General features: G+C 51.3%; 1 protein-coding gene across 1 annotated transcript in view; it reads right to left on the bottom strand.

The window, feature by feature from the left end:
* The window catches only part of SHB (SH2 domain containing adaptor protein B), a 138,279-nt gene that overhangs the window by 37,359 nt on the left and 86,868 nt on the right, over positions 1-14,052 (bottom strand). Inside the window, exon 3 of the mRNA XM_005905968.2 lies at positions 12,957-13,172. Coding sequence (XP_005906030.2) covers positions 12,957-13,172 — 216 coding nt within the window. The remainder of the gene's footprint in view (positions 1-12,956; positions 13,173-14,052) is intronic.

The raw sequence follows: 14,052 nt of genomic DNA, 5'->3' as shown, positions 1-14,052 counted from the left end.
AGCCTCTGTCTCCAAGGCAGGTGAGGTGGCCCTTCATGATGCCCTAGATGTCCTTCCAAAGCTCTGATCTGATGAGATCTTTAAGACCCAGCTCAGATCTCCTGGGAGGCCTTTCCTCCACCCAGGTTAGCCTTTGCTGTTGGTGGTCCCCTTCCTACTTGTATTATAGATGTTATATCAATTAGTCCTGAAGTTGGGTCAGTGTTAACAAGCACCCATGCTAGCTCTAACCCTCACGACAACCCTGCCATCCTATGGGTGAAGGGAGGGGGTTACCATCTGGGTCTCAGAGCAAAGTGACAGGGCCGGCCAGGCAGGCATTACATTTCCCTCATTTAGTCTTTGAAATGACCACCAACTGTATGATGTCTAGAAGCTTCCAAGGTCTGGCACAAAAGCCTGCCTTCCACAAAACCTCCCCATCCCGCCTTCTGAGAACTTCCCTCCTCCAGTACAGCTCACAGCACTCCACCCTTCTCTTGTAGTTCAGCAAGCCCCCAGCCACTCCTCCCCTGGCAGCCCATGGGGTTCTCTGGGGGACAATACCTATGACTTATTTTCCTCTCCAATATCTTGTCAGCCCCTAAACTGAATACAGTGCTTGGCATAGAGGTGGTACTTAGTAAATGTTTGCTTAGATGAAATAAATATGTTCCTTCTAGATCTGGCTCCTTCCTGTTTATCATTCAGGGCTAGCCAAAGAGATCAGGTTCCCAAATTCCCATAAGCCTGTAAAGCACAGCTCTCTGGGTCCAGAAACCCTTGCTAGCTCCTAGGTCCCCAGGACAGGAAAGGACAGAGAACTCACTCTGGTGCTTGAGGCCCTTGGTGACTTGGTGACAACCCTTCCGGGTTTCACACCCACCCCTCGGCTCCGGTCACAAAGAATAGCTGGTCCCCCATCCCTCATCTCCCTGCTTCCAGGCTTCTGCTCTGCTGTGTCTGCCCTGGAGAATCCCTTTCTTCACTATCTCTGAGTGCAAAAATCCTAGCCATTTTTCAAAGTTCAGCTTTAATGCTGCCTCCTGGGGGCAACTTTTGTCAAGACCACCCAAGGTGGAAGGCTTCCCCTATGGCGCTAGTGGTAAAGAACTTGCCTGCCAATGAAGGAGACAAAAGCAACATGGGTTCGATCCCTGGGTGGGGAAGATCCCCTGGAGGAGGGCATGGCAACCCACTCCAGCATTCTTGCCTGGAGAGTCCCATGGACAGAGGAGCCTGGTGTCACAAAGAGTCAGACAGGACTGAAGCAACGTACACGTACGCATGCCCCGGGAGAAAGGAATGCCTTTCTCCTTTCCTGAACCCCGCCTCCCTGTCTAAGGCATTGTCTGATATGATGCAGTCCATATGATACATACATAGGTGTCTTCTCAGAACCAGATGGAGATGAGGCCTCGTGCCTTAGCCTCTCCTGAAGTTCTCTGTGCCTGACACGCAGTCCATGGGCTGCAACAAGGCCAGAGGACAGAAGAACCGCAGCAGCTCAGCGTCATGGAGAGGGTATGGACTCTGCAGTTAGGAAGATCCAGCTTTGAATCTTGCCTCTGCCACTACTGTGTGACTTTGCGTAAGTTTTCAAACCTCTCTGAGCCTTAGCTGCCACTTCTATAAAACAGGGCTGACAAGGCCTATACCATAAAGGATTATGGAGGTGATTAGTAAGAGAGGACATACCAAAGCCCAGGCAGGGCCCCTGTACATGGTGGTCCCTTCTCCCCATGGCCACATCCATGCTCAGAGCAGCTCCTTTTCATTTACTCAGGAGGATTGAGTGCCTTGTATCAGAAACCACTTTCTCCAGCCTGCGCTGAAATTCTTAAGGTGGAGGCTCCAAGAAGACAAGACATGTTCTGTTTTTTTAAAGCTGAATTCCCAGTGCCTAGGATAGTGCCTGATGTCAATGCTTAGACTCTATTGAGTGAATGAATCTCCACCCAAATTTATGGTCAGCAGGTCCAAAAAAAAACCTCATTCATCAATCAAGAAAGGAAACTTAGGAGCTGGACTCCCTCCTCAAATCATTTTAAAATAGTTTTGAAAAATGACTTGACCTTTACTGAGCGCTTCCTGTTCACAGGCAGGCATATGTGAGGACCTGATGTGACATTCTCTGACCCTCACAACAAAATAAGGAGGTTGGTGGGATTTTATGTTTTTATGAACGGGGCCTGGACCGGGCAAGTAGACTGCCCAGCAGAGAGGAGCAGGCCATCATGCCAGGCAGGGGGCGCCAGCCCCCAGCCCCTGACGCTCTGCTTTGGGATGAAAGCCTGGGCAGCCTCCCCTCACCTAGGGGTGCTCTAGGAGTGCCTTTCTCTAGGCCAGGCAGGGAGAGAAGACTTGACAGCCTGCCAAACATCCCTGAGTCCTCCGGGCTGACCATGAGTATGGATGTTGGCCCCTAAGGATGATTCACAGGGAATTGGAAGGAAGTGAAGGGGACCTAGGGCCTTGGGTCCCCAGGTGGGGCCTGTGGATCAGTGGCTGCATCTTTTTGGCTGGCCTCCGGCCTCCCCAGTTCTCTAGCACAGGACAGAGTCCCTTACGCAGGGGCAACAAGGATTAGAGAACTGAAAACAAAACTCTGTGCACAGAGCTTTCATGTGCTGAAGAGGCCTTTTAAGGCCCCATGAGGATGAGGAGGGAACAAATACGGGGCTGACAGGAGAGGCCTGACGGTGTTCCAGGTCTGGTGTTTGTTCATGGATATCCTATTACTTTGAAAACACAAGGGCAGAGAGACCAGAACGAAGGTGCACGCAGCACCCTTTCCACACAGTCTAGGGTGCTGATTCCTGCACACTGCTGGCCTTGGCTCTGGCCGGTTTTTGGTAGAGGGCACAGGTGTGGAGTGGGGAGGGCAGGGGTGAAGAGGCATATAAGGGGCTGCAGCCCAGGCAGTCGTGAGCCCCCAAGAGGGGGCAAGGAGGGAGACCCTGCATTGATTTGGGGAGGTGGGGCCCCCATGACCAGAGTCTATGGAAGCTTTCATGACAATGCACAAGCGCTCCTACTTGACTAAAACTCTGTTCCCAACAATGGTCCTCTGCTGCTTCAACTTTCTAAACATATGTTCTGCATCATCTCGCTTGTTCCTCATAGACAAGCATTAGAATTTCCATCTTACAGGTGGAGAAACTAAGGCCCAGAGAGATGAAGCCCCCTTCTCCCCTGCAGTTCAAGAGCAGGCCTCACTCTCTCCTCTCCCCAGGGAGTGAAGGCTGTACCTGCAGATAGGTTGTGAGACAATGGGCAGCTCAGCACATGTTTGGCTGGCTCTTTTAGGATCACCAATAACAGGCCTCTGTGTTCCCCTCACAGGTACATGCAGGCCCCAGGACACCGTGCTGCCATATCTCAAGGGCAGTGCCTGAGAACAGAAGTTCCTCATTATAAGAGGGGGTAGTGGTGACTTCCCGAGAAGCAGGGCATGGGGAAGCCGGTGAGGTAGGCGCCTGGAAGCCGCCTGGGCTCCAGGAATGCCATCTGGGTTCCAGGAATGCTGTCCATGCATGTACACCCAAGCCTGGACTGGGGAAGGAGGGCCTGGCACGAGTGAGCATGCCTTTATCCTCCTAGTCTGCACCCCAAAAGGGAAACATGGATGTGGCTGCCCGGTGCAAAGACCCCACCCCGAGGGCTGCTGCTTGGCTGCAGGAAAAGTAGGGATAAATCCTGATGAAAATGACAAAATGACCTAAATGCAGAGGCCTTTACAGCTGCCAAAGCAAGCCATCTCCACCATCATAACTCATTTTAGAAATGAGAAATGACCAGCTGCGAAAGGGACTGTTCCATGTCAACAGCTAGACTTGAACTTGGAATCCTAGGGGCCTCTAACAAGTTCAGCACAAATCCTATCTACAGTGTAACAGGTTCTCAAAAACAGTAGTGATGATAAAGATACCAAAAGCCAGCGTCCACCGAACACTCACTGTGCCCCCGACTTCTGGCACCGATTCAAATTACCACCTGGTTTTACAGATGACGAAACAGGCCGTTTGACCCAGGTCACCCTGCTAGCAAGTGACAGCCCAGGGGCTTAAATCTAGACCCTGCAGCTCTGCTAGCTCTGGGCTGGGCTCCCTGTCAGATGGAGAATGCCCACTCAGATCTAATGCAGTGTGTCTCCTAACACTTTCACCTGCAGACACCCAGAGACACTTAGAATCAGTCCTGGGGCCTGGGAGAGGGACTTCCCCCATCCACAAGCCTCAGAGGATGTGCAGGAAGCAGGCTGGGCACGTGTAGAAACGAGTCTTCCCTCCCAGGAACCCCCAAACCTCAACCCAGCTGCTCATTATGTTTCTGCTGCTGCCTATCCATAGATGGAATTACAGGAGAGGAACGACAGGAGGGGACAGGTGCCTGGCTCTCAGGGCCCTGCTTGCCACCTACTGGCACACCAGTCTCCCCACCCACAACCTGGCAGGCAGATTCGCGGGCCAATCCTCCAACATTCAGGGACACACTCTCGGCTTCTAGTTCAGACCAAGGGCAGCAACCACAGCCATCACCAGCCACTCACAAATGCCCCTATTTTGTGCAGGCCCCTCTTCCTCATTTGAAGAGAAAACAGGTGTACAGCTTGAAAAAGTGATGTGAAAACATACCATCTCTGTCTGAGCAGGCTGTGTGATACCCCTCAAGAGAACTTGGGGTTGGTTTTCCTGAGACCTAATTTACTCAATAATTTAATAAATACTTGTGTGTTCGTTACCTGCCAGGCACTGATCTAAGGTGGGGACCTATGTGTCAACAAGGCCCGCTGAGTCTCTGACCTCACAGAACTTAAAACCTCTATCCACATGAAGACCTCTGTCTTGCCAAGCAGAAGAGAGAGCAAAGACATTCTACTAAACCTTTGGGGTTTTTTCCACACAGGAGACAAAGGCACTTGAAGAAGAAACATTTCTATCAACATAATTAGCAGGCAAGCCAAAGCTATGAAACACCAGTGTTTTTCTTTTCTTTTTTTTTTAAGGTTACTAAATGAATTCATTCATATGTCAAACAGAAAAACCAACTGGAAAAACCTGTCCCTCGGTAACATATCAGCCAAAGGAAGTGAGTGATCCCAGTTCTCTGTTTAAACCCTCCCCCTCCTCTCTGCAGACCTGCTGTTCACACGTGTTAAACATTAATTACAACTGTTACTCATTACATAGCATAAAGCTCGGAGTACCAACACAATTGTTAATTTCCTCCCAGGCCCAAGGCATTCTGGGAAGCTGAGCAGGGGGCAGGAAGCATTGCTGGAGCCCCACTGGGGCCAATGGTGAGGAGGTGGCATGCGCAGGGTGCACCAGGTGAGGGTGGCAGATTCCCCGTGGACTCTTCTGCCGAGGCTGAGCCTGTTTATTCTCAGCACATGAGCATGAGTCACAGGCTTGGTGGGAATAGCGAGCCTGGAGCAGGTGCTGACGCAATCACTGTCAGCACCACCACCTTCGGAGCTCTTGTGCTTCACGGTGACAAGTTACCAGCCCAGTACGGAGTGGGTGCAGCGGCTTCTGCCTTAAGAAAAGCCACCTCACCCCAGCACAGGTAAAGGGAAGGTTCAGACCTGCTCGTGACATACTCACAATGTCAATGCAGCAGTGGGGAGAGTGCCTGACTCGACTTCATTAGCTGCGTGGACAGGCTGCTCACCGTCTCTGAGCCCGAATGGTGCCATCTGTGTGATGACAGTGAAACCACACCATCCCTTCCCTTGCAGGACTTCATAGGGTTAACCCACGCCAGCCTCGTAACCGGGGCTCACTGTCTATTAACTTCCTGCCCCTCCTCCATCACCCCCTTACCTTCATGAGATTATCTTAAATTAGCCAACTGAGCTGGCTTAGGGATGACTCACAGATGTTTAGGAAATAGACATACCTGGGACCTTACTTTCCCCTTCCTCTGCCCTTTGAGCCTCACTTGATGAGGCTGGGAAAATGTCAAAACTCAAGAGGGTGCCTGCCAAAGGGGTGACCAACACAGCAATAGCACCCCTTCAGCTGACAGTGACAAGGGAGTACCTGGCTGTTCCAGAATAAACCAGTGCACATCCACAGAGGATGTGGAGGGAGCACAGAGGGGCCCCAGCCCAAACTGGGACGCGGGTGGGGAAGGGAGTCATGTCAAGGGAGGCTTCCTGGGGGAGGTGGCACTGACACACCAAGCCAAGCTGTGATACCCCTTTCCTACCCCCTCCCTGAGCCCAGCGCCTAACATATAGTAAGTACCGAGTGTGCTGTAGGTTCTCAAAGTGGGGTCCCCAGATCAGCAGCCTCAGCAACACCTGGGATCCTGTTTGAGAGGCAGATTCTCCAGCCTCATCCCTGGAACCTACTGGATCAGGAGCTCTGGGGGTGGGACCCTGTAATCTGTTTGACGCTTCTTGCCGGTGACTCTGCCACATGCTCTGAGCAAACCAACCAACGAACGAACATGTCACAGCTAGAATCGAGAGGGGTTTGGGGGAGACTGGCAGTGGGGACCCTCTCATACCTGGGGACCAGTGGTCTAGTCCTCAGGAGGGACTGAATAAAGGATGGAAGAACTGGGTGGTTCACGGTGAGAACTGTTGCTGGAATCGAGAAGGGAGTATCTCCTACAGAAGTGTTGTTTTCCACACTATCCATACCTCTCATTGCCTGCAGTAACTGGGAATGAATTTCATAAATGGGCCCTCTGTGCCCCCAAAGTAGCTTTTTATGCAGTACTGTTTTAATATATAAAATTAAATTTTACTGAATACAGCAAGCCTTCCCTGAGCACCAGTAACCATTCTCTCAGGCATGACCCTTTAGAGTTTATGAAGTCTTTTCAGCCAATCTTCTCCCTTGATCACCACAGAGATCCAGCGTGATAGTTTGTGACAATCCCTGTTTTACAGACGGGAAAACCGAAGCTCAGGAGGCTGAGAGCCTGTCTGAGATCCCACAGCTGGTGAGTGGTGGAGCTGGCATGTAAACTTGGGATTGTCTGACTCCTACTACTGTCCCAGTGGCTCCTGACACCAAGACACTGTGTTGAGCTTTCAAGGGCAGAGAAATTGGCCAAGGAGCTTAGTAAGGAAGACAGATAAGTACTCAAAATAAGTATATTCAGCATTGAGTCATGTCTGTCTTCTCTTTTCGCTAGAAGGCAGGCCCATTGCTGGCTGAAACCAGGACATTGCTTTAAAAGTAACTTCAATGGGGACAAATCTCCAGACAGTGAGTTAAAAACAAAATGCCTCTGTTTCTCTGAAAGATCTTTTTTTTTCATTTGACTGTGCCAGGTCTTAGCTGCAGCACGTGGATCTTTGATTTTCATTGTGGCATGCAAAATCTTTAGTTGTGGCAAATGGGATCTAGCTCCCTGACCAGGGATCAAACTGGGGCCCCCTGAATTGGGAGCAGGAAGTTTTACCCACTGGACCACCATGGTAGTCCCTCTCTGAAATATCTTAAGGGTGCCCTTCACCCACTCTCTTGCTGCCCAGCACCTTTAGTAAGCACTCTGATCACTTGCTTCTTCTCGGAGGCAACGGCAATCATTAAAAAAGTAGCTTTTAACTGAACCCACTGAATTAAAAAGAAATGTTGATCCATCCTCTGTGTATGGCCCAATTGGCTCTGCCATGAGGTCTCCAGCAGTTCCTGTTCCCTCCCTGGGCCTCAGTTTCCTTGGCTGGACAAGGAGTGGGATGCTGTGGTATGGGGACCCCTCCCTGTGCAGAGCGGGGGCAGAGGATGACCAACCCATGGGATGGCTCTGGTCATCCCCGTGCAGTCACGAACCTTCTAGAACTTGGGCTGTCACAGGCTCCTCAGCTGGAACCATTTCGAGTGGAAACCTACACCCCAGGCACATATCCTACTCGCTGTAGACACAAGGAGAAATTGGTGATGTTGCCAACAAGGTCATATAGTCAAAGCTATGATTTTTCCAGTAGTCATAAATGAATGTGAGAGTTGGACCATTAAAGAAAGCCGAGCGCTAAAGAATTGATGCTTTTCAACTGTGGTGTTGGAGAAGACACTTGAGCGTCCCTTGGACAGCAAGGAGATCAAACCACTCAATCCTAAAGGAAATCAGTCTTGAATATTCATTGGAAGGACTGATGCTGAAGCTGAAACTCCAAAACTTTGGCCACCTGATGCGAAGAACTGACTCATTTGAAAAAACCCTGATGCTGGGAAAGATTGAAGGTAGGAGGAGAAGGGGACGACAGAGGATGAAATGGTTGGATGGCATCACCAACTTGATGGACGTGAGTTTGAGCAAACTCCAGGAGATGGTTAAGGACAGGGAAGCCTGGTGTGCTGCAGTCCATGGGGTTGGAAAGAGTGGGACACAACTGAGGGACTGAACAACAACCCAGGGGCTCTGGGAGGATGAGGGCTCTAGCACATTACATGCAGTATCTTGCGTGGTGTCAGAGAATTGAGACATCAACAGGGTAAGGGCTTGGATTCTAAGTGGGACTTTATAGGTTCAAATTCTGGCTCTGCAGCTGACTAGCTATAGGATCCTGGGCAACTGTTTCTTCTCTTTGGACTTCAATTTCTGTATCTGTAAAAGGACAAAACTAAGATCCCAGGAGGTGGTTGGGAGGATGAAATGAGATAATACACGCAAAAGTGTTCTGTAAATACCAGCACTACCAGTACAGTGCTCTGTAAGCCTCACCAGGACCCTCTGCAGCAGACACGTTTCCCCAGAGAGAGCACGGAGGCCCCAGGAGAGGTTCTATCCCTGTCCTTCCAGGGGCCCCCACAGATGTGGAGACTCCACATCCATGCCCCTCCCGCCCCCCAGAGCCCAAGTCTGCTTCTCTAGGTTACCCACCCAGTCCTCAGCCCTCTCCCCGTGTGGCCACCTCCTGGGTAGGCTCTGTCCATCTTACAAAGCCCAGGGGCTGGTCAGACCATCTGCACCAAGCTGTGCCACCCGAGACAGCATGGAATCACTCAGGGTACTTCTCTTGCCCCACGCTGGGCAGGGAGTTGCATCAGTGAGGGGTTGGACCTGCTGCCTATAAAGTCTCTGGGGGGTGAGTCAAAGCAGCGGGGGGAACCGAGTCCAGCCAGCTCTGAAGGCAGGGGAGTCTGCTGGGTGGGCAGGGGGCTGACAGCCTGATTGTAAAACTGATAAGGCATCCGTTTTAGAGGTTGGGATCAACCCCCAACCTCAGGCCAGGCGTGTATGCTGAGACTCCGGTGCTGGGTGCATGGGGGCAGGGATCCTGGCTGAGGCTATCAGCAGCTTCCCATAGGGAGGGCAGGCAGGAAACCTCCTTCACCTGCTATAGAACTCTGAGCGAAGGGAAGACTATCATTCCCAGGAAGTGAGGACCACCTCAAACCCTGCAATAGCTGTTTTCACGACAACCAGGAAGTGATAATCGAGACTTCCCGAAAGGCTGCCCTGGCTGAGAAGGCCACCTTCTGTGGGAAATGCCGAAGCACCCCTTACAAGAGCCTCCTTTCATGACTGCAATGCAGGACAGCACTGTGAAGGGCAGAAAGCACTTTTGCTTCATAGACTGAATCACAGAGGTAGTTCAAAGGGCTCCCCTTCCCTCAGCCTCCGGCCAGCATGCTGGAGTCCTGATGAAATGAAGCATGGAAGGAGCCTTGAAGTGGGGGGTTGCAGGCAAAGCCCTCCTGATACCAATGCGGCCTCACTCAAGCTTCTGCTGGCCAATCTCAGTGACAGGAAGCTCATGATACACTTTCAGGTGTATCTGAAATTCTTACCACTCACCGGGACCGTATATCCCTATGGCTCCTCCTTGGTAGGCCCACCTCTGCCCTTTGGGGGTGCCCATACTGTACACCTTTGGAAATCTGAAAACACTGCCCGGGTTCCTTCATGCAAGCTAAACAGGCAGAATCAGAATATAAGGGATGGAAAGAGATGATGACAGTTTTGCCCAGTGGATTTTTAGCCCAGTTGCAGATCCTGTCCCCAGGCTCCTGGGGCCCATCACAGCACCCAAGGGCCCAGAGAACTGGGCGGGGCACTTCAAACAGGGGTTGTGAAAAGGAGGACGAGGCCCAGCTCAGCACTGCCTTGCTCCCTGACACCACCAATGACGTGCTAAAGCATGTGCTGCACACTCTACTCATTCAGGCAGGAGATGGGAGCCACCTTTGTTCCTGAGCAGCCACCCTTCCTGGTTTAGAAATGGGACTCTGGCAGCACTTCAGCAACCCAGTCGAGCTGTTTCCACTCGTTCTGGTTACCCGAGAGGTGGTGCATCCACTTCACTCCACCTACACGGTGGGCTAGGAAACAGGAGGGTGCTCCTCACCTGACAACTTCTGTCTAGATGTGGGGAGGGGATCTGGTCAAAGACTCAAGACTGGTGCTCACAGCATCCCTTCAGCCAAGGGAAACAACTTCCTTCTATGCCCCAGAAATCAGAACTGAGCCAAAAGCTTCTTGGGGAAAGCACAATCAGTATCCAGGGCTTCCCTGGGGGCTAAGCAGTAAATCCACCTGCAATGCAGGAGATTCGATCCCTGGGTCGAATCCTGGGTCGGGAAGATCCCCTGGAGCAGGGCATGGCAACTCACTCCAGTATTCTTGCCTGGAGAAGCCCATGGACAGAGGAGTCTGGTGGGCTACAGTCCATGGGGTCTCAAAGAGTCAGACATGACTGAGTGCCTTAGCACACACCCACAATGAGTATCCACTCCAGAGCAGGACACACAGTTGATGAGGTAAGTGACTTGATGAGACACAGGTGGGGACAGGATTCTGCATCTGCCTCCTAACAGCAGCCTAAGAAGTTGACCTACAATGACACATGTGATAGCAACTCAGCAACAGAAAACCAAATCCAGAATGGAGACCTGTGGCCCAGAAACTTATGTGGGGACCAGTTCTGAGACCTTGTGATCCTTTGTGAAATGTATAGTAGTTCTAAAACCAGCTTTGGGCAGAATTGGGCAAGTTCTGGCCTGAGAGCCTTCTGAAGAGATGATGTCGTGTGGGGTAAGTGCTTTTCATTTTAACAAGCCTGAGAATCCCCTGGGGGTCTTTTGAAACTTATTGACTCTGCAGGTCTGGGGGCTTCCCTGATGACTCAGATGGTAAAGAATGTGCTTCCAAAACAGGAGACCCAGGTTTGATCCCTGGGTTGGGAAGGCCTCCTGGAGAAGTGAATGGCTACCTACTGCAGTATTCTTTCTTGGAGAATCCCATGTACAGAGGAGCCTAGCAGCTACAGTCCATAAGGTTGCAAAGAGTCAGACATGACTGAGCGACTAACACTTTCAATTTCTGCAGGTCTGGTCTGGGGCCTGAGACTCTGCATTTCTCACCAGTTCCCAGGTGATGTGATGCTTCTGGTCCAGGGACCACATTTTGAGCAGTAAAGCACCAGACTAGACCAAAACATCAGAGGTAACATGACCTGCAAGGTGGTCAGTCCAGGAGAGGGTGAGATGCCACAGCTGCCTGCAGTGTCATCTCTTGCCATGGCCCCTTGGTGTCTAGAACAGTTGTTACATGAAACGTTTAGCCCTTTAATCAAACTGGTGTTTGCGAAGAGCCACCTCTGGAACAGCATCAGTCCCATTCTAGCTTCTCCCACACCCAGGATCAACCATGCCAGGGGACAGTCCTTGGCTTTCACTGTGCCCAGAGTAGGAAAGGCTGTGAAATGCACTGGAGAGATGTGAGGTGACCAAAGACCTTTCAGTTACCCAATTACTCTCAGCCCTGGCTTTTGGCTGGCACACACCACCTGCCAGACGGGCCCAGCACCCATAGCACTGACTATATGGTGAAAGAACTGCCCCACCAGGGTCACGAGCAGGAAGCTCTGCAGGCCTAGAGAGGCAGCAAGGAAGCCCGTGGGATGCGTGGATGTGCCAGGAGGGCTCAGAGTGATGGCAAAGGAAGTGCAAGACTTTCCCAGATAGGACACAGCTGGGAAGGGCACTTAGCAGAAGGCAGAGATTGCACAGAGTGCTACATCCAGGGAACTGAGCCATACATGCTAGAGTAGTCAGAACCTCAACTGAGGGAATCAAGACAAGTGGAGGGCAGAAGCCTCACTTCTGAGCCCCAGAAAGGGAGGAAGGGTCCAGTTGTGCTTGAAAATGGGAGATTCTAAACAAAATGAATGTTAAGAATAAAAACTCTTCCTTTATGACCTTCAATGTGATAAGAGTTAGTCACTCCATGTTTCTTTGTTCATATGCCAAAACTCTTAGAAGCATAGAAATTTTTTGCATCTGACTTTCCCCTTTTAACATTAAACATAAGCATTTTCCGAGGCTGCTATACATAATATACTCTTGTCAACGTCACTTTGTAGTGGCTACTCAATATTCCATTTAATCAATGCCCAATGCCGAACATCCAGGTCGTTCCCCATCTCTCATGATCATCATGCCTTTTTCTGTGCTTTCGATCATAAGTTTGGATCCTAAGGACTGAGATTAGGATCAAAGGGTGTGAACATAGCTGAAGACAGGTGACACATATGACATACTGCTTTTCAGAAGGCTGTGGGAGCAGAGAGGCACCTGAATCATTCAAGGGGCTCCGGGCCAGGGGCGAGGTCAGCCCCTGAGGTCAGGACGTGCCCACAGCCTGTGCTCTGTGAACGGGCTTGTGCTGAATGAAGCTGGAACAGGAAATGCAGTGGCCCTGGATGTATGCAGGCCGTCGTAGCTGCACGACAGACTGATTTTCTTCTAGTCTTTAAAATTTCCTTCCAAAATCTTGGCTTCAGTGAACTAGAGCATTACCAACAGGACCAAGACAGAGTCAGACAATGAGATCATCTGGGCTGTCTAGATCCTGGCCTCCAGGATCTTCCTCATCTTTAAAGGACCCAGCTGCACTAGAAACCCTGTGGCTTACCTGAGCAGGCAGGGACCCATGCATTTACTCCCTTTACACAGGTGAGTGCCATGCAGGTGAGCAGCCTCCTCTGAGTGGGGCCGCTGGCTCCTTACCTGCCAGAGCTGGGATAGTGACCCGGTTCCACTCCCATGGCTGATCGTACTCGTCAGCGGGCCTGTCGTCATCCTGGGGCAGCTTGCTCTCCCGCAGCCGGGGGCTGATCGTGCTCTCTGAGTCCGAGTCCACGCTTTGGCCCTCGGGTTCATAAGGGGTGTCGTATAACTGGATGCCTTTGTGCTGCGACCGGACGCTTTCCTGCCTCTGAAATTCTGCAGTCGAAAAGGAAGGAAGCAGAAATGTAAAGTGTGCACAGCACATGCCTCCTCACCTGGGATCTGCCGGATGATACACATGGGAATTCAGAGCCACCAGCCAGGGAGATGGGGACTGCACAGAACAGACCCCTCATTGCATTTAACCGCTGCCCTCCCCTTGAGGGCAGTGTCTCTGCTTCATGGCTCAAGGCTTCCTCACAAAGATATCAGGTTCTGGACCAAACAACAGAACCAGAATGCTCCCTGTCACTATCCGCTATCTTCAAGGGCAGAGTCCACACACGAGTGTGATGTCCTGGGTGTGTTCCAACACCAGCCCAGGACACACAGAGCTCTCAGCAACCCCCCGCTTACAGATGGGGGGGTGGTCTTCCCACTAGGGCAGCTCCCTGGTCTCTGGACTTATCATTCTCCGCCTATAAGATGAGGAAAATGAAAGTGAAAGTCGCTCTGTTGTGTCTGACTTTTTGAAACCCCATGGACTATACAGTTCATAGGATTCTCCAGGCCAGAATCCTGAAGTGGGTAGCATTTTCCTTCTCCAGGGGGTCTTCCCGACCTAGGAATTGAACCAGGGTCTCCTGCATGGCATAGGCGGATTCTTTACCAGCTGAACTACCAGGGATAAGATGAGGAGACTGGGCCAAATGGCCCTCAAGTTTCCACACAGCTCACATATCCATTTACAGACCTGCGAAGCCAAGAACCACCTCCAGAGAACCCAGGGTCGCTGATTTCTCCCCTACAAAGCCCCATGAGTGACCCTTTCCCTGCATTTCTACTTCCCTCAGGGCCTGCCTGTCTCCTAACATGCTGAATACAGCCAAGACACTGGAGAGCAGAGGTCCAGTTTCACTTCTGAATAAGGAAGGAA

Source organism: Bos mutus, chromosome 8, assembly GCF_027580195.1.
Source record: "Bos mutus isolate GX-2022 chromosome 8, NWIPB_WYAK_1.1, whole genome shotgun sequence".
Classification (NCBI taxonomy): Eukaryota; Metazoa; Chordata; class Mammalia; order Artiodactyla; family Bovidae; genus Bos; species Bos mutus.
The sequence above is the reverse complement of the archived record's forward strand: the minus strand, read 5'-3'. Positions and strand labels throughout refer to the sequence as shown.